General features: G+C 34.5%; 3 protein-coding genes across 3 annotated transcripts; 2 read left to right on the top strand and 1 right to left on the bottom strand.

Moving 5' to 3' along the window:
- Nucleotides 1-2,100: 2,100 nt before the first annotated feature.
- Nucleotides 2,101-3,846, bottom strand: LOC113740674 (CASP-like protein 4D1). The gene is made up of 3 exons (XM_027268210.2): nucleotides 3,623-3,846; nucleotides 3,047-3,182; nucleotides 2,101-2,493 (listed from the first exon to the last, which is right to left on the bottom strand). The coding sequence occupies exons 1-3, from the start codon at nucleotides 3,769-3,771 to the stop codon at nucleotides 2,218-2,220; spliced, it is 561 nt and encodes a 186-aa protein (XP_027124011.1). The 5' UTR covers nucleotides 3,772-3,846; the 3' UTR covers nucleotides 2,101-2,217.
- An 8,067-nt stretch (nucleotides 3,847-11,913) lies between these two features.
- LOC113742118 (protein REDOX 2-like) lies at nucleotides 11,914-14,988 on the top strand. The gene is made up of 4 exons (XM_027269834.2): nucleotides 11,914-12,390; nucleotides 13,738-13,981; nucleotides 14,253-14,432; nucleotides 14,591-14,988. Exons 1-4 carry the CDS (start codon nucleotides 12,068-12,070, stop codon nucleotides 14,729-14,731), a joined length of 888 nt encoding a protein of 295 aa, XP_027125635.2. The 5' UTR covers nucleotides 11,914-12,067; the 3' UTR covers nucleotides 14,732-14,988.
- A 1,203-nt stretch (nucleotides 14,989-16,191) lies between these two features.
- LOC113742119 (protein REDOX 2-like) lies at nucleotides 16,192-19,533 on the top strand. Its single transcript, XM_027269835.2, has 4 exons — nucleotides 16,192-16,662; nucleotides 18,183-18,426; nucleotides 18,736-18,915; nucleotides 19,135-19,533. The coding sequence occupies exons 1-4, from the start codon at nucleotides 16,340-16,342 to the stop codon at nucleotides 19,357-19,359; spliced, it is 972 nt and encodes a 323-aa protein (XP_027125636.1). The 5' UTR covers nucleotides 16,192-16,339; the 3' UTR covers nucleotides 19,360-19,533.
- Nucleotides 19,534-19,765: the final 232 nt, after the last annotated feature.

The following is a 19,765-nucleotide window of genomic DNA, read 5'->3' as shown; positions in this document are numbered from 1 at the left end:
AGTAATTAATTGTTAGAACTGGCGTTGGTTCAACGGTTAGAGGAGGACTCTTGGAATTCGAGTTTGAAAGGTGTTCATGCTAGGGAAGTTTTCATGTCATGTTAGAATTTATACGGCCTAGAGGACCTGCACTGTCATAAGTGGTTTATTACATTTGTATTAGTCCACTTTAAGGAACTATGATTATGGTTTAAAATCTAAAATGGACTAATTTGTTCTGGAGTTCGTCCATTTTGAACCTTGGTTCCTGTGGCAAATATTGCTCGTTCCAAGTCCTATGTTACATGAACTGAAAAGAAGCCTTATGATGTCTCATTCTGTAAGCCCAAAAAAAGAAAAAATAGAATCTTCTGCGCGAAAGAAATTGTATCAGCTTCTAAAATACCTTTTAGCCCATTAAAGTTTAGCCCTTAGTGTTCTAGCCCATTAAATTGTTTTAGGCTTCAACCTCTTACAAAAAGGTAATCTTAGAATGTGCTAAATTTGAACCCCGGGGTTGGCTCGACAGGTACTGGGATTGCCTCATTAGGTCTCAGGTTGTGTGGTCAGAGTTTGACTCCTCCTACTGTCTTGGGTCTCTTGGGGGGCGGGGGCCGGGGCGCAGTGGGTCTAGTCGGGCCGAAGGGTCGGACACCCATTATGTTGACAAAAAAAAAAAAAAGAATGTGCTAAATTTGGTTATCGATAATGCTCCAAATTCTAAATGGGGAAAAACTTGAAAATGGTCTCAAAATTAAAGAATACGGAAAGCTGCAAAGTTTACAATTCCTAGTTCAACATGCTCAGACCATGTTTAATAATTCAATTCAGAATTTAAATTTAATAGGTTTAGATGTTAATATATTTAAATATTTTTTATAACAAGAAATAGAAAATTTTAATGAATTGAGTAGTTTCGAATTGTCTAGGCAAAACTTACTTCAAAAAAATAAGTGATAAGCGGTGTAATTATCACTTAATACAAAGTATGTTCAAATGTTAGGATTTTAGTATTGAACAATTTAATAATTTAACAGGTTCAAATTTCAGAATCTAAATCTCAATTTATTAAATGAATCCTTAGTATTGAAAATCTCTAAATTTGTTGAAGAAAAACACGATTCATATTTTCTTTCTTTTTTAAAAAAATCTTGAGAAAGTATTTTGAGTCGGTGCCATGCATATCCAATGTTACCCTTCCCCCCTCCTGCTAGGTAGTGATGTTTGATAGTGTCTTTTATGAGTCTATCAATTCTATTTTATTTGATGACAGATGAGAGTATTCTGATTTTGATTTGAGGGTAACATATATGTACTTTGGAGTTTTGTTTGCATTGACAAAGAAGTTTCTAAAAAGCTTTCAATCTTGCGCATAGTAGGTTGGCTACTTGGCTATCGTTTGGCCAATTTGAGGCTATAATAAAAAATGACAATGACAAAACAATAAATGGTAATTTGGCATCAAATCGGGAGGGTTTGGTTGGGTGATACGGTGGAAATAATTATAAATAGGAGACCTAGTTCAAAACTTCCTACTTAAAAAAAGGGTTAATACAATATTTTGAAATTTGTAATGACTTTAGAACCCTAGCAAATTTTTTAATAGCCTTTTTTTATATATGAAAGTAAACAAATATCCAATGTATAGAATGAACTATTGTACTACAGACTTAACATAATCTTGTTTTCCTAACCAATCTTGTTAATACCTATTTTCACTTTTTATTTGTCCTAAAACAAGAGTCATTTTTAAAAGTCACTACAAACTTTTATTACCTTTCCATTTTTAGCATTTAAAAGTTAGTCCCTCCACACATCAATACACTATCATAGAATTTAAATGTGGGAGCATTAGCATATTATAAATATGTCCGAAAATACATAATGATTGCATGTTCTCTCAAAATTTGAATTTTTCAAAATATGACTCAAATTATAGGACAAAAGGAGCACATATCAAGGTGTGAGAGAGAATTCGGCTTTGCAAAAGCAGCATGGTCAAAAGGCCTCCAAGCTATAATGGTAATGGACAGGCAATTTCTTGATGATGCAGATGATATCCAAAATCGAAATGCTTTGAGTGCATGAGTATTGCAAAGCATAAACTAGTAATATTCAGTATTCACAGGCTAGAACATCATCATCCATTATTCAGACAAAATTTCTCCCAATTGATTCAAAAATTCACAGACAAATTTGATAATTTCTTCCAACAGTTCCCCTATAGACCAATATTTCTCATCGAAAAAATCCTCCTCCTTTAGTACTTGGTGACTTCATGATTGATGTGAGAATAGAGGTTATGGCCATAGTAACAAATCCTACAAGTAGAATACCAGTAGCAATGTTCTCTCTATCAAGGAAGTCGGATGCTTTTGATCTCTCTTCATCTACCTCTGCGGCATTGGCACCTAATACTACAGCAGCAACAGAAACTACATCGAGGTATCTTTTAAGCTCGAAGGTAACACCAAATCCCACTCCAACTCCACTTGCCAAAAGGAAGCTGATGACCTGCAGATTTCAAGATAAAGAATCATTTCTAGAAACGGCCAACAATCTTTCTTGGAAATTACTACTGGTCTACATAATTGTTATCTCCTTGGTTTGTCTTTTCTGTACAGAGAACTAAACCCATTCTACAAATAGTTTACTCAAAATTAAGATGATGAATAAAATTTTTTTATCGCTAAGCATGGTTGTCTATGGGGGTTTATTTGCACTAGAATAATGTGCAGCTTTCAGTATTCGGTGCAAATTTACAATGTTCTTCAGACATACTCTGATATTGTCTTCTTTTTTTAATCTTCATTCTACGACATATTTTCTTCTTCTTTCTTTCACCAGATAAAATTTGTCTCGTCTGAGACAGCAAAAAAATCAACCATGCAATGATCCCAGAAATAATTCCTAGCTTCCTCATGCAACCTTAATGTAAACATATTAATGCTAGGCAACAGCGTAATAATTCCAGCGACCATAACTGCATTGAATTGGCTTCATTTTCTATTATTTGAGCTATTGAAGAGGTACTTATGGCAGTTATTATGGAAGTGTATGAGAGAACCTTATCGCCGTAGAAATCAAACTCCGGCAGACAGCCGTTGCGAATCCACCTCTTCTCTGTGCTAACGTGATATACTGCAAAGGGAAGCTGGATGAGAGTGTAGATGAAGCCGACGCCTGCCACAGCCACAGCATACCTGTTATAATGAATTTATTTCCAGAATTAATGAGACTTTATATGATTAAGCTGGACTAAGATAATTAACTCTATCAGCTGTTTGACGATTTTTTTTTTTTAAAAAAATGCAGGATTTACTAGGTTTAATTTGCACAAATATATTGCTGTTTACATGCTCAAAATATTAGAATTCTGCCATTCTAAGTTAAAGAAAAAAAGAAATCAGAGTCCTGAGATCATGTAATTTTATGGTTTATGATCTCTTAAACCAATTATCAACCAACGAAATCTATGAATAGAAGAAATCTTAAACAATTTGAAAACTTTTAATTAGTTCTTGAACAGGAGTGAGACCCGGCCCTGTAGTTAGCATTGTCAAGTAGGATTTGTTTTTCAAAATTACAATTGGATTAGAATAAGCTAGATTTAGAACTTTATTTCGAAATTATGCAGTCTTACCAGTAAGCATGGAGATCAGCAAAGAATATTTTAGCGCCATCACTGAGCTTGCAATTGTTAAGAACCAAAAGCACAACTGAGGCACCCAGCGCCAAAAGAGTGATGACCCTCAAGACTAGGGCTGAATTAATTATCTGCTTTGAAGCCATTTTTGATTAATTCTACCTCTTCAAATTTTCTGATACAATTCCATGGATGGAAAGCCCTTTTTAATACCATGAATTTACCACCTCCAGACTCCTTGTACTGTCGATAAAGCCAAAGCTTTTGCCAGCAAAATAATTTCTTGTGGTTTGGGATCACAGTAAATCTTGCCGATTTCATCTTTCAACAGCAAAGCATAATATGATAGAGACATTGCAGGCTAAGAATATATTATTTGACCTTACCAGCTGGGAAAATTTAATGATTGTTTTTTTTTCCTTTATATTTTTCATTTTACGTGTGTTTTCTTTAATGCAATCTAATTTTGTGGTTTATACAAATTGACCGAATTGACTGCAATGCTCAGTTAAATTTGAAGGCACGTCTTGTACGAAAATAAGCATTGCAAAATAGAATTCAAGTTATAGAATTCAGGGTTCAAATTCTAAACCTAACGGTTAAAATTGGAAAGGGTGTAAGGGGGAGAGGGAGTGTTTAAAAAAAAAAAAAAATTCTTAACCTAAACTTTACCCTCACCAATAACTCTAACAACCAATGAGCTTTTGTGGGTATTATTGAGAATGTAGAAGAATGATTTCTTCTTTTTTAAAAATAAATAAATAAATAAATATATATTAAATTTGTTAAAGTATAATAACTTCATTTCTGTCAACCAATACAGACGAAGATTAATAGTTTATCATGATCATGCTTAATTAATTTATATAATCTACAGTTGTATTTGTTGTGGATGTTGACACTTTTGTTGATGGAGGCTTTGTAATTGTCTTAACAGTTTGTTTGTTCATGCCACACAAAACAGCGTAATTGATTAGATTTATGATACCCTAAAAATACATTCGATTATCACGCAATCGCCCTGGCGTAGAGCGTTGAGGCAAATGGCTTCTTGGAATCATCTGGGAAAAGGATGCTGATTGGAATTTCTTCGCAAGTATATGTCCAAGTGAAAATTAAGGTGGACCAAGTAAAAACCAGAATAAAATTTTGAAGTTGAAAAGCTTATTGAACTAAGGGTGGAGGGGGAGCATTTCATCGATTAGAAATTGTCTACCTCTTATTATATACAAGAAAAAGATCATGCCAATATATTTATGTAACGTAAAATGACATCGACAACTAGTAATTGATCACTTGATCAACGTTCCTATCAATTAAACAGGACCTTAGACAAAATGATGTGTATAAGTAGTCATTAATCGCTCTGTTTGGATTCAAATTTTTTTGAAAAATAATTTTTTCATCTACAATGCTACAGTAATACACAAATAAAAACAACTTCAAAAATACCATATCCATACAATATATCAAAAATAACTCCAAATATACAAAAAAATACACAACTATCCATCACACTCCACCACCACGGCTACCACCTTACCGTTACCACCCCCACACCCACGACCCTCTCTCCTCTCTCCTCTCTCTCTCCGCCCATCTTTCCTCCCTCTCTCCTCTTCCTCCTCATTTTTTCCTCCTCCTTTCTCTCCTTCTCCTTCCTCCTTTCTTCTTTCCCTTTCCCCGCCCCTCAATTTCCTTCCCCTCAACTGACCGCAACCTTCCTAGTCACAATCAAATCTGATTACGACCAGAAGCCGCGACCAAGACGATCGTGGTTAGAGTGGTGGCTAAAGTTGCAGTCACAACCCGCGAGCAGGAGAGGGGTTTGGGGTTGGGGGGAAGGAGGGGAGGGGGGAGAAGGGAGAAGGGAGAGGAAAGAGAGAGGAGGAGGAGGAGGAGGAGGAAGGGGACGAAATAGAGGGGTGGAGGAGAGGAAGAGAAATGAGAGAGGGGGAGGAAAAGGGAGGGGACAGTAGTGGGTCGTGTAAAATTTTTTAAAAAAAATTCCAAAAAAATTGTAAATTATAAAAATACTCAAAAATATATTTTAAAAATATCTCTAAAAACAATCCAAAAAACATTTACAGTAAAAGTTTTTCATATACACAATTACAGTAAAGTTTTTGAAAAACACCTCCAAAAACAACTAATCCAAACAAAACCAATTGATATAAATTCCATAAATGTTTGAGAACCATATGATGATCCAAAGAGTTTCTTACAAACTATGTAATTCAACAAGACGCAAGGTTAAAGATTAATTTGGCCTTTTCATTGCATTAGAAGATAGTAATTTTTAATTGTCTTAGTACCATAAAATTATCTGTTTTGCAAAATGATCTTTCAATTGCTTTTTCACATACTAAAGACCTGCATCTATCATTTTCAATTCATTGTGCACCGGAATTGCAATCTACCTCGCCTCTCATTCTCTATTATTAAGTATGAAGCATGGCATAAACATGCACAAGGTTCAAGTATTCTATTATGAGTCATATTTAATTAGTGCAGAGCTATAAATTATTAGGATTCTGTAAAAGTAGATTTAGAAGATATTTATCTAGGTTTTTTACTCTTATTCAATAGTTAAAAACAGAATAAAACGAATACAGACTGAATTCAAATATGTAGCTGTGTCTACATTTTGTTCAAGCAACATAAAATTAAAAGAAAAGACGGAAAAAGGAAAAAAAAAAATCGAAGTCATTGACTGATTCAATGAGATAACCTTTTCATCCAACTAGGGAAGATAATGGCAAATCTCTGGAACCCCTATGTTTGTGTCAAAATATTATCCCATAATATTCATTGGTATCAACAATTTTCCTTGAAGAAATTAAGTTGGATATGCTCATATGACCATATGACTTTTCCAAGCAATTATATACATAATGGAAAAATCACAGGTGATGCCACAGGTTCAATTGAAGCTCATTACTTTTTGTCAAATTTTATTTTAGCTCTTAAGCTTTCAATTCTTTCAAATTCAGCACCCTATTCTCTCACTGTTTCTTCAATTTTAGCAGTTCCGTTAAGTTTAAAATGGCCTACATATCCTAGGTTGCTCTTAGGTGTATATATCAGAAAGGAACCAATCTTCTTGTTAAGAGCTTCAACAAGGAGAGAATGATACAAAACCTCCAAACTTTTGACTTGGAACTGATCACCAATCAAGAAGTGGATAAAAATCAGCAGATTCCTCAGCATTGGAGCTTTACTGCAGATGGTTATTCATCCATCCAAACAGGCCGTATAAATTTGCAGCAAAACTTTGGGATGGAGGGCTATAATATTCTCTTTTTTTTTTTACAATATGATAGATCATCCTACAGTAGGGGAGGGGGAGCACCTGGAGAGGTTTAAGGGTAACTCGGAGCGGATTAAACCATCAACGAACCAGATGAGTGCACTACGTACCCGCCTAAATTTTTTAAAGCAGAGCCATTTTAATGTGGCAAATTAATGGGAGATAAGGTTTGAACTCTTGTCTCCCACCCATCAAGATTTAATGCATTGGTGGTGGCCACCAGATCAAAGGCCGGTGATTAAGGGCTCTAGTATTCTCGTTTACGGTTTTTTTTCAATCTTTCTGAATTTTATCGTACTTCAATGATTTAATTTTCATTTCCCATGGTCAAAGGTCATGTTTCCTCGTTCCCAGTCTCTGAAAGTTTGAGTCTCACCAACTTGATGTTCTTTATTCTCTTCTTTTCTTTCTCATTATTCTAAAGTGAAAAATACTAGATGTAACCTTCCGTGGAATTTTATCATTTTCATTCAGTTTCGTTTTTTATTCTTTTTTTTTTTTTAAATAAAGGATTCTTCTTATCTTTTGCAAGCAATCAGAGTCTAGACCCACTTCTTATCCTTTGACCTTAGTGCATAAAATAGAAAATTACCTTTCATAAATTCATTAGTTATATATCCAAAGTTTTATTGTATTTTGTTCTAGAATTACATCATTGTAAAAAATAGATTGATTACTAATTCTATCTGTTGTTTTAATATGAATATGAGTAGAGAGATTTGACATAATGCGAAGAACTGAGATATGTTGAAAGTGAGATTAATTATAAAAAGTTAACCACTAGAGTCGGTCCAATGATCAAGAGAAGGGTGGAAAGGTTAAAATAAAAAAAAAGCTACGTAAAGTTTTTTTCAGCAATAAAGGTAAAATTAATTTTATTTAATCTTTTTGGTCTGGGTTGAAAAACCATTTATTTATCATGACCCAAGGAAACAACTTGGAGAAGCATGGGTTTGGGCAAAATGCCCAAATGCTCATCAGAAATCAAAGGTAGAAATGATTTTTTTTTTTCTTTTTGGGTTTGGCTCGTTCACATTTTGAATGACCCAAAATGAAGTTTTGTCGATTAATGTACTTTAATTCTATGATCCTAATAAGCTTGTTTACTGAGTATGATCCCAATAAGCTTGTCTGATTTTATCTAGTTTGAATGGCCCAGTTCGGCAGGGTCAATTGATTTGTACAATTAGCAAGACATTGGTTGTATCAGTCTTTGAGATGCAATAACGTCTGAATAGCCTCAAGGGCTCCTCAAAATCATAAGAATAAAGCAGACTAAACTAGGATAAACCCAAAACTGAATCATACCAAACGAGACACCAAGACGGACAAATTTTTTGAACTGAGAGACTACTTTGAACTCGGTAGAGATGAATGTGGGTTGGCACTTGGCAGCAATCAATCAAACATTGCTTGGAGCCAAGGACCATTTGCGTTAAGTAAAAGTACTTCTATGGGCCTTTTCCTAAAAGCCTAAAGTGGACAAGTTGTATGGTTTACGAAATGCAAGCTATGATAGTTTTATTAGTAATTAAATGTGGATTTTCCTTAGTCCTTAGTGTTCATTGATAAATCGAATGGATTTTTTTTTTTTATAATATAGGTGAGAGGTCTCGAACTCGGGACCTCTTATCCAACTAGGCCTGTCAACGGACCGGAATTCATTATTCCAAACCCGGACCCGGTATATCATATCGACCCAGATCCGACCCGTTTACCCGACGGGTCTTCTACTCTATGTTCCGGATCCGAGATCCGGGTCTACCCGAAAAAATTATCAAAAACTTACAATTTCTAATAAAAATGAGAAAAAAAATATATTTGTAAACTAATTTCTAACTAATACAAAAAAAAAACCAAATAAGAAAAGAAATCAAATTGACTTTACTCAAATACATCACCCTAATCTAATTATATTGATAAATATATATATTTTTTAAATTATTAATCCATTTATATCCGGATCCGGGTCGAATACAGGCCGGAACACTATATTCCGTATCCGACGCGTTTTTTTGTTTGACAAAACGGATCCGGATCCGGGTCCGGGTAACGGAATTAAATCCTTACCTGTACCAGCAAAAATTCCATGGATCCGGTCCGGGTCCGGGTCTAGACCCGAACCGTTGACAGGCCTATATCCAACCCATCGTTTCCCTTTGTAAATTGAATGGATTTTGTTAGCAATAGTATAATTTTTTATATGAATGAAGAGTTGTTGCAAATTCCAGTCTTTTTTTTAGTGTAAGCAGGAAAAGTCAAATTCAAGGTCTCTCACGCCCTTTAAACCATCCAAGTCACAGTCCTGTTTGATAACTTAATTCAGTACTTAAATTTAATGGATTCAGATTTTAACATATTCAGAGTTGATCATCATGGTAGAGTTAAAGTTCACATTGCCTAGAAAAATAGATAAGATAAATTCAGATGTCGCCACCCCAAAGAGAGCAGCAAATTCCAATCCGGTTATGGTATCTTCAAATTAAAGAGAGAAGCAACCCAACCCAACATCGTAATGACTTGCTTTAAATTGTTGGATTGATTGTAAGTTTTATAAAGATATAAGGACATAAAATCAAATGGGAAAAAAATAATATGATTAATTATATGAATTTGTCAGCAACTTGTCACAAAATATGACTAACAGTTGGACACAACACTGAGGTGTTAAAATGGGTGATTTGGGCGGGTTTGGGTTGGGTAAAATGGGTAATGAGTATAAGTGAATCAACCCATTTATACTCATTTAATTAAATGGGTATAAATGGGTAAATCAAAAAATGAATTGGGTAACCAAATTATCTATTTATAACCCATTTATTTTAATTTTTTTTAAATTCATTTAAATTCATTTTTCCAAACTAAGTTATTAATTTATACCATTATTTGCACCCATCATTAATTTTAAATATTTACTTATAATGCGCAATAAACCTAATTATCAATTGTTTTTTCATCCGTACTCTATGTCGCAAAATTACATACTATTTAATGATTAAACAATAAGAATATAAAAAGTTGAACTAAGTACTATAAAAGTTAACATAAAAACTTAATCCAAAAATTTTGAACCTCTAGCATTTTTTCGTATGTAAATTTAAAATTTCATTTTGAAAAGTAAGAAAAGAGGCTAAAACTTGTCATAAATTGGTAATGCTGAAAAATGAGCAAGTTAACAAACTAAGAGAAAATAAAATGATAAGATAATACCAACAAATAATAATAATAATGAAACAAAAGTAATTAACATCATGGCAAAATGAAAAATTTGAAAAAAAAAAGGTGGGGGAAGAGAGGAGGTTTGGGAGAAGACAATTCTAAATGGGTTAATTGGATTTGATGGGTTATCCAATAATACCCATTTAATAAATGGATATTATTGGGTAATTCATTTATACCCATATGCAAAAATTTAAGATACCTATATCCATCTATTCATGGACGGGTATGGATAAATTTAGTTAAATGGGTTTGTTTGACAACTATACACAACAGTATAATACAATCACGTAAACTCAGATTAGGCTAGTTTTAATAACCTGAAGGAAATAGATCCACCAGCAGTAGATCATTTAGATTTATTTGTGTGACATGTTTAATGATATATTTTCTGTCATTACAGATCTCATAAATAAAAACCATAATTTTTATATAAAAAAAAATACAGCCCAGTAATTATTCCAGAGCATTGGATTCTATTTGCACCATCCCGAACCTGTTTGACCTACCTGCTGTTTTCCTACCACCACCATCATGCTTTTGAAAAACAAAGGTAGGTTAGGAAAAATGGTGGCATATTCCAATTTCCAGCCCAAAGTGGCTTAAACTTCCCCATCACACTCCAATCAAGAAAAGCTGTTTGACGAATATTTTTCAACTCTACCCACTGCAACTGCTTCTGCTTAATGACTATTTTGCGTCCATAATTCAAGACGTTGTGTTTAGTATGCATTTGATCAAATCTAAAATCTGAAATCTGAAGTCTAAATCCATTAAGTAACTGAATTATTAAATATTAAATCTGATACATTTGATTATATAATATATTAAGTGATAAATGAATAACTCATCACTTACCTTTTGCAACAAGTTTTGTTTAAAACATTCATTGCCGCTTAATTAATTTAAATATATTTTTTATTATCAAACATGTTTAGATATGTTAAGATTTGAAACCATCAAGTTTTAGTGTTAAATTGGATTATCAAAAAGCAAAACAAATGGTTGTAGTGGCGATGTACTATAGGTTTTCTAATTTATAGTGGTCCGTGACTTTCTTTTGTGTTGGCCCTTTCCAGAACAAAACTTCATTTTCCAACTATGTGGTGGTTCCGTGATTGAATTTCTTTCCTTCTTCGACATTTTTCTTGGGCAAAATGTCAATATCTATCGTACTTTTTATATTATGGGAGGAAGGAGGAGTACAATTGGACTACATGAAAGAGCTAGAGGTTGGAATCATAGTTATTAAATTAAATCCGACTCAAATCTCAATCCGTAGAAGTCACCAATTCAACTGTGAGCGGTTCAACTGCAAGTTATACAATGGTTATATTATATGAAATAAAAATATATTTCAAATTATAAAAATAATAAAATTTTTAAATTAGTGATTCAACCAACAATTCAACCGATTATATTTTTTTTGATTCATCGATCGTTGACTAATTAACAAATTTATTACATAACTAGTTTAATTAGTAATTTAACTTGATCCTATGATCAGTTCACTGAGTTGACCGATTCTCGACTATCGATTCGAGTTGAATTTGATAACTGTGGTTGGAACCTCTGTACATGCATCAAGCGAGGATTGAGTTGAGTCATAGACCTGGCACGCCCAAATAGACTTTTAGAAGTCTTTCCCAACCAACTCCGCTAACCCGCCTTGGGTTGTTTTCGTGTTTTGACCGGTGCGTGCCAATCACGGTGCGTGAAGGCGAAGACAAGGAATTCACTATTCAACATACGCTAAATCATACACACAAACATAAAAGGCCCTGGATAAACACAACCGCTATACTACAACCCCATCTCTCACACCCCTCTTTCTTTTCATCAATTTGAGACGAGATAACTGCCTCATATTATCTTCTTGCATTTTCTCCATTAGGACAACTACATCAGAGACCATGGAAAAAGCTGGAGAAACAATCCCAGAAATAGTGTTAAATACAGGCCACAAAATGCCATTGGTGGGGTTAGGGTGTGCAGCTCAGCCTTTGCCACCATCAGAACAACTAGTATCAATATTTATTGATGCCATGGAGATTGGGTATAGGCATTTTGATACAGCAGCATTATATGGCACAGAGGAGGCCCTTGGTAAAGCTGTGGCTAAAGCACTAGAGATTGGATTAATTAAGAGCAGGGATGAATTGTTCATCACTTCTAAACTTTGGTCTACTGATGCTGATCATGACCTTGTTCTGCCCGCCCTCAAACAAACTCTTGGGTACTTTCCTCATCACCATATGAATCTCTTTTTTTTCCCCTTTTTTTTTTTTCTAATTCTTCTAATTTTTTCCCTTATCTAATACCTGAATAAGAATATTCATGCATAGATATGAGCATGTAAATATATTCTATACCATGAAATTTCTGGTGGCTTGGTCATGAGTCTTATGACTGAAGAAGACCTGCCTGGTTCTTGATTAGAACAGGTATTTTTATATTTAACTCTTTGATTCTTTTGGGAGTAGCTAGCACATAGTTTTCCGACATTGTTTTCCCCCAAATTTGGACTTTTTCATCGGTTGTAACTCCATTAAGAGTATCTGAAATAGAGATTATCACTTTCCATGGATGGATAGAAGTACAACGTTTAGTCGAGAGGAATGTTTGGAGAGGAAGGGGGGAATAAGGATGGGGATGAAGCCAATTGATTTTTCACGCTAATCATACTAATTATGAATTTTTGTTCTGTCAAAAAAAAATTATGGATTTTTGTGGTGATATGAAATATCTCGAAGTCTTCTTGATATCCCCGCCATCATGTATGTCGTCTTGCTGGACAGACTACAAACTAGGATGCTTGTATTATAGGTTAATTTCACTTGGCACCCTTCAAATACATTTACATTCTAATTTTGGTCCTAAACTTCAAAATGGGACATTTTAGGGATAAAATTTGTCCCACTTAAGTAAAATCTTCAATGAAAGTGAGACATATTTTATTTTTAAGTAGGATAAATTTTGTACTTTAAGGACTAAAGTGAAACAAATTTATACTTTGAAGATTTAAATGTGACAAGTTTTATACATCAGAGATTAAAGTAGGACAAATTTTCTATTTTAGGGATTAAAGTGTTGTACTCTAAAGTTGAATGACCAAAGTAAAAATTGGAGTATAGTTGAATGTGTAAAGTGCAATTAACCCTTGTATTATCGCATCATCTTGACTATTTAATCAGACAATCACTAGTAATTAAGGTACTTAATCTATTGCAAATTTTTAGCAGTTTAATGAATTTGGGATACACTAGCGACCATTACTGAACTGTTGAACTCTTTTGGAAAGGATTTTAAATGAACATGAACACCCTGTACGACACTAAAACCCATATGTGATATTTTGAGTACTGTTCATATGGCCCGTACCTGTCACTAAAATCAAAATCACTTGACTATAAGAGCCTTGCATTCAAAGAAAAAAAAATTGATCATTTTCATTGTTCTCACTGACAATGGCATGGAATATGATCAGGAGAAATTATTCGTTTCTTTGATTCATCCACCAAGAAATTTTGTTTTCTGATACATGATTGACTTGCTCTTTCTTGTCATAATTCTTCTTTGCTAGGAAGTTGGGGCTAGAGTATTTGGATCTTTATTTGATTCACTGGCCTCTGAGGCTAAAGCAGGGTACTTCGGTGTCCAATTTCACCAAAGATGCAATTCTCCCTTTTGACATGCATGGAACGTGGAAGGCCATGGAAGAATGCAGCAAATTGGGCTTGACAAAGTCTATAGGTTTGAGCAACTTCACCTGTGAAAAAATCTCCAAGCTCCAAGAAAGTGCTACCATCCTTCCAGCAGTTAATCAGGTGATTTCTCTCTCTCTCTCTCTTTTTTTTTTTTTTTTGGAATTGGGTAAATGGGGTTCTAGGTAAACTGCAAATCTTGAGAGTAAAACTAGAAATTTCATAGTTTACCAGTTAACTGGGGTTTGGGGACAATAGACATGTAATTTGATAGTGGATTTAGCAAGCAGCCCGTTTGAGACTTTTTCTCTTTTACTTTCTTTGAAATTAACCTCGCCAACATTGGCCACTATAGTGGAATGCATGATGGAATTTTCGAATGCAAAATTTTCAGGTGGAGATGAATGTTGGTTGGCAGCAGCGAAAATTGGTACCATTTGCCAAAGAGAAAGGAATTCACATAAGTGCTTGGTCTCCTCTTGGAGGTTATGGTACTTCTTGGGGTAGCAATGCAGTCATGGAGAATCCAATCATCAAAAATATTGCTGACTCAAGAAACAAGACGGTGCCACAGGTCCTGAATTATTATGACTGCGTGCAAGAAAGTTGAAAAAAAAAAAAAAAAAACACACACACACACACACAGATATATATATATATAGACACACACACACACACAGAGAGATCAAACAATATATTATGAGGCTCAATCATGTTAATTAATGTAAGTAGGTTGCACTGAGATGGGTATATCAGCAAGGAGCAAGCGTCATTGTGAAGAGCTTCAGCAAGGAAAGGATGAAACAGAACCTCCAAATATTTGATTGGGAACTTACCAAGGAAGAAATGGATCAAATTCTGCAGATTCCTTAGCGTAGAGCCCCCGGAACGGAAGCGCTTGTTGATCCAACAGGGCCATACAAATCTTTAGAGGAATTTTGGGATGGCGACATCTGAATTTCTGGACAATGTGAACTTCAACTCTACCATGATGATCAACTTTATTTTCTGGGGCAAATTCCAATGCCGTTAGGGTATTCTCAAATCAAATAGGGAAGCAGCCCAACCCAACATCGTAGTGACTTATCTTTTACCAAAACACCATAATAGGTTTGATTATCAGTTGTCAATTGTTGGATTGTTTAATATTTCTTTTTATAAAGATTTAAAAACAAATAATCAACAGGAAAAAGAAATAAAATGATTATGTAGAGAGTAAATAGCACAAAAGATCACCGAGTATTTAAAATTGCATGGTTTGGTCATTAAACTTTTTTTTTTTTTTTTAATCTGGAAAGGCCATTCAACTCTTGAAAGTGTAATTTTCAAAAGAAAAATTTTAATATTTTTCGTGATCACATTTTTCAATCTCCTTTTTTATTTCACATCCATCAAATCGTTACAGTATATTTTTCTACAGAAACTCCAAAAAATAGCAATCCAGACGAGACCTAATTTTATTTTTTGTCATTTTCTCAAATTCAGGCGTTAAGGTGCAAAGTTACTAACTCCTAAGCTAAAAAAAATGATATACGAGCATTTTTTATCAAATATTAATGCCTAAGTTTTAGAAAAATAATTGCACTCATGTACTAATTGCGGGGGGCCGGGCCAACTCCATTTTATTGGCTAAGTGTTGTGTACTCGCTATTCTTGATTAAACAGCCAATTGGACAAATCAAAACGGGGCTTCCTTTTTATTCTTTGGGGCCAAATTAAGCACGGAAAGCAAAGTTTTTTCACATCAAAGTATACCTTAACGTAGAAAGCTAACTAATTAGTAACTTTTTAAGGTGCATCTATATCTTTCCCTAGTCTCCAAAATGTACTAAAACAGAAAATGAAAAGGGTTGGAATATTAAAAAAAAAAAAAGAATAAAATTTAACTAAAAAAGACAAAAGTCAAAGCAGCAATTAATCAAACAAGTTGTCGAACACGTATAAGCATTCATGTGTTTAATTAGTCGTAAAAATGTGCACACGAAGAAATGCACTTTCAATTTATCAACTATCAGATTTCTTGAACGAGTGATTGGCCTTCAACCTAATCAGGTAATATCAATGCTAGCAATTTTGAAAAACAAATGGCAAGTAGACTAGTACCAAAAAAAAAGAAGAGGATAATACTAGTGGTAGACGTTTTTCAATTCGTAGTGGTCCTTTTCTTTTTTTTAGGCAATTGGTAGTGGTCCTTTATTTCCGTCTTATTGTTGCCCTTTTCTCGAAACGTCATGTTTTTCATTTTCTTGATTTTCTTTCCTTCTTTGCCCCGTGGATACCAATCACAATTAGAAAAAGGGTAAGTATGAATGAATTTATGATGTTACTGTACTATCAATATATAGGGAACCGTCAGGATCCCCACTTCTTCTCACCCCTCTTTTCATCAATTGAAGATAACTGCCTTTTGACAGAAGTTTCTTCTGTAAATTCTTGCATTTTTCTCCATTGATTTCCATTAATACAATTGTGCCAGAGACGATGGAAAAGGTTGAACAAAAAATCCCAGAAATAGTGTTAAACTCAGGCCACAAAATGCCAGTGGTGGGCTTAGGATGTGCCGCGCATCCTTTGCCACCATCGGAGCAATTAGTAACAGCTTTTATTGATGCAATGGAGATTGGATACAGGCATTTTGATACAGCAGCATGTTATGGCACTGAGGAAGCTCTTGGCATAGCTGTGGCTAAAGCATTGGAGATTGGATTAATTAAGAGCAGGGATGAATTGTTTATCGCTTCTAAGCTTTGGTGTACCGATGCTGATCATGACCTTGTTCTGCCTGCCCTCAAACAAACTCTTGGGTACCATTCTCATCACCATTTGAATCCCTTTTTTCCCTTTCTTTTGGGTCAAAGTTGATGTGCCTTAAACTTGTCAAAAAAAAAAGAAAAGAAAAGCTTAAGGCATCCACAATGGTTTATACTCTTTAGAGTGTAATCCAAATGCCACGTCACCATTCCACTTTCTCCTTTTTTATTACACTTCCACTCACAATGAATTACACTCCACAAGATATAATAGCATGGGTCCACAATTAATTTTTTAATTAATGGGTAACCCACCAATAACTCATCTTTTGCACCAATTACTCCTCTTTTAATTTTCTTTAATAATGGGTTTCTACCCATCCATGATGCGTGTAATGGGTATTACACATCCATTACACGATATATGCAACTCCTTTGGAGTTGCCCTTACACACATGTATAGATGGGTGCATATATAGAATTATGACAGTATAATGTGTGGTGCATTGGTCATGACCTTGTCCTTAATTTATCATTTCAACCAGACTTTACATACATACATACATATATATGTGTATATATATATTGTTTCCCTCATTAATGTTTCCTCTCAAATTGGGATATATTTATTGCTTATAATTACATTAATTATTTTTGAGATAGGTGCTATGCATCACTTCTACAAGTATAACGTGCAGTAGATTGTATGAATTCAACTCAAGTAATTTCTCACGCTGAACATGCTAATTAAGGATTCTTGTGGTGATGTGACTGATGTTGATGTTGGGTCTCAAGTCTCAACCATATTTGAATCACATTATGATGTTTATTAATCTCTCCGCCATCATTTACGTCCTGTTAAGAAAAAACTTTGATACTTGCACATCTTTTTTACCACAACAATAATATTCCTATAACCTAATTTATCTTCATCTGAAGGGAAAGGGGTCTAAAGAAACTGTGTAAGACGCTAACGGGTATACAGACCTGACTATACCAAAAGAATGTTCTGACACCTCATTTGAATTTTTTTCAAAGCAGGTGGGGTGATTGCAAATCAGGATACATATTACCCCACTATCATTCCCCAACATGCATTAACTAAAGGAAGAAAATAAACTAAGATACATGCTTGTATAATAATCTCACCGAATATATCATATAAATATACATTTATCCTGTCAAATAAATACAAACACTCGTGATTATTGCTCTCCCCTTTACGAATATTCATTGGATACTTGTTAGACAGTTCATATCTTTAATACCACTTCTAAGAACCTAAAGACTACATCCTGGTGGGGCTGCGGATGTAATGTAGTTTGTTGCTACTAAAGCACGTATTAAGTTGACGACTTTCGCATTATAAATGGATGTGTCTTCTAGTGCTATTGAAGCTGATTAACCACAAGTTACCTCATGACTATGAATTTGCCACTATAATCAAACTGACAATGCAATGAAATACAAGGAAAAATTATTGTTTCTTCAATTTATTCACCAAGAGTTTTCTTTTTTTTTGTTTTTGATACATTATTGACTTACAAAACTTACTTATAATTCTACTTTTGTAGGAAGTTGGGGCTAGAGTATTTAGATCTTTATCTGATTCACTGGCCGGTGAGGCTAAAACACGGTGCTCAGATGTTCAGTCTCGCCGAAGATGAAATTCTCCCTTTTGATATGCATGGAACGTGGAAGGCCATGGAAGAATGCAGCCAATTAGGCTTAACAAAGTCCATAGGTTTGAGCAACTTCACCTGTGAAAAAATCTCTAAACTCCTACAAATTGCTACCATCCCTCCAGCAATTAATCAGGTAAACTGTAGCTCTTCAGTGAGAAATCAGAAATCTCACAATTACCTGATTAAAATATACTAGCAGTAACGGGATCCACCATTTAGTCTAATGGCCTATATATAAATTTTTTACGGTTGCATATAATTGATAATAAAATGGCATAAAAAAACCGAATTAATTACAGAAAATTTGGGTGATTTTGATAGTTAAACTGACCCTTGCTCTTTATACGATGTCCATGTTCGACATCTGTTAACACCAAGGTCCATCTGTTCACTAGACTTTTTTTTTTTTTTTTTTAGAATGAGATTGAAAGTTGTTTTTCAGGTGGAGATGAATGTTGGTTGGCAGCAGCGAAAATTAGTACCATTTGCCAAAGAGAAAGGAATTGGTGTAAGTGCTTGGTCTCCCCTTGGATCTTATGGTAACTTTTGGGGCACCAATGCAATCGTGGAGAACCCAATTATCAAAGATATTGCAGCTTCAAAGGGCAAAACCGTGCCACAGGTCCTCACTTATTCGAATGAAAATTTTAGTAGTGAATCTACATATGTATATATGCATGGGGCTTTGTCTTTTCCGTTATATATCAATATTGTCCATGTTTATAAATCTAAACATTCCCACAAATTACACACAATATATAATTCATCTCTGTGTGTGTGTGTGTGTGTGTGTGTTCTGGCACTAACATGGACACTCAATCATGGCAATTGATGTAAATAGGTTGCATTGAGATGCATATATCAGCAAGGAGCAAGCGTCATAGTGAAGAGCTTCAACAAGGAAAGGATGAAACAAAACCTCCAAATATTTGATTGGGAACTCACCAAGGAAGAAATGGATCAAATTCTGCAGATTCCTCAGTTGAGAGGCTTTGCTGGGGAAGTGTTTGTTCATCCAGCCGGGCCATACAAATCGATAGAGGAACTTTGGGATGGCGACATCTGAATTTATCGTTCTATATTTCTGGTGTTTATCGTTTCTATAAAAGAATAAGTCATACTAGAAGCTAATCTAAATCTATCGATCCAGAGGCACCTTGAAGAAATTTAGGTTGCAGAAAAATGAATTCTCAAACGGATGGACTCACTATAAACACAACATTATCTTTTTTTTTTTTTACCCTCTCGCTCCTTGTTACACTTTTTCCATCCCAACTATCAGCTACAAGATTTGAACCTTGAACTTGATAACAAGGAAACAATACACCTACCTCTAAATTGTGTAAACTTTTGCCTTCAAAATTTCAAATTTTACTAACAACTAAAGAATGACCCCACCTCCGGCAGATAAAAGAAGAACCCGTAGTATATTTTCATGTAGTATATTTCTTGACTTCGCTTCATGGAGCACC

The sequence above is a fragment of the Coffea arabica genome, chromosome 4e (assembly GCF_036785885.1).
Source record: "Coffea arabica cultivar ET-39 chromosome 4e, Coffea Arabica ET-39 HiFi, whole genome shotgun sequence".
Taxonomy (NCBI): Eukaryota; Viridiplantae; Streptophyta; class Magnoliopsida; order Gentianales; family Rubiaceae; genus Coffea; species Coffea arabica.
The sequence above is the reverse complement of the archived record's forward strand: the minus strand, read 5'-3'. Positions and strand labels throughout refer to the sequence as shown.

Coding starts and splice junctions, on each gene's coding strand:
- LOC113740674 (XM_027268210.2), bottom strand. CDS start 3,771: ATGGCTTCAAAGCAGATAATTAATTCAGCCCTAGTCTTGAGGGTCATC. Junction 3,183..3,622: donor GCTGATCTCCATGCTTACTG/GTAAGACTGCAT, acceptor TCATTATAACAG/GTATGCTGTGGCTGTGGCAG. Junction 2,494..3,046: donor TTGATTTCTACGGCGATAAG/GTTCTCTCATAC, acceptor TGAAATCTGCAG/GTCATCAGCTTCCTTTTGGC.
- LOC113742118 (XM_027269834.2), top strand. CDS start 12,068: ATGGAAAAAGCTGGAGAAACAATCCCAGAAATAGTGTTAAATACAGGC. Junction 12,391..13,737: donor GCCCTCAAACAAACTCTTGG/GTACTTTCCTCA, acceptor CTTCTTTGCTAG/GAAGTTGGGGCTAGAGTATT. Junction 13,982..14,252: donor TCCTTCCAGCAGTTAATCAG/GTGATTTCTCTC, acceptor CAAAATTTTCAG/GTGGAGATGAATGTTGGTTG.
- LOC113742119 (XM_027269835.2), top strand. CDS start 16,340: ATGGAAAAGGTTGAACAAAAAATCCCAGAAATAGTGTTAAACTCAGGC. Junction 16,663..18,182: donor GCCCTCAAACAAACTCTTGG/GTACCATTCTCA, acceptor CTACTTTTGTAG/GAAGTTGGGGCTAGAGTATT. Junction 18,916..19,134: donor AGGGCAAAACCGTGCCACAG/GTCCTCACTTAT, acceptor TGATGTAAATAG/GTTGCATTGAGATGCATATA.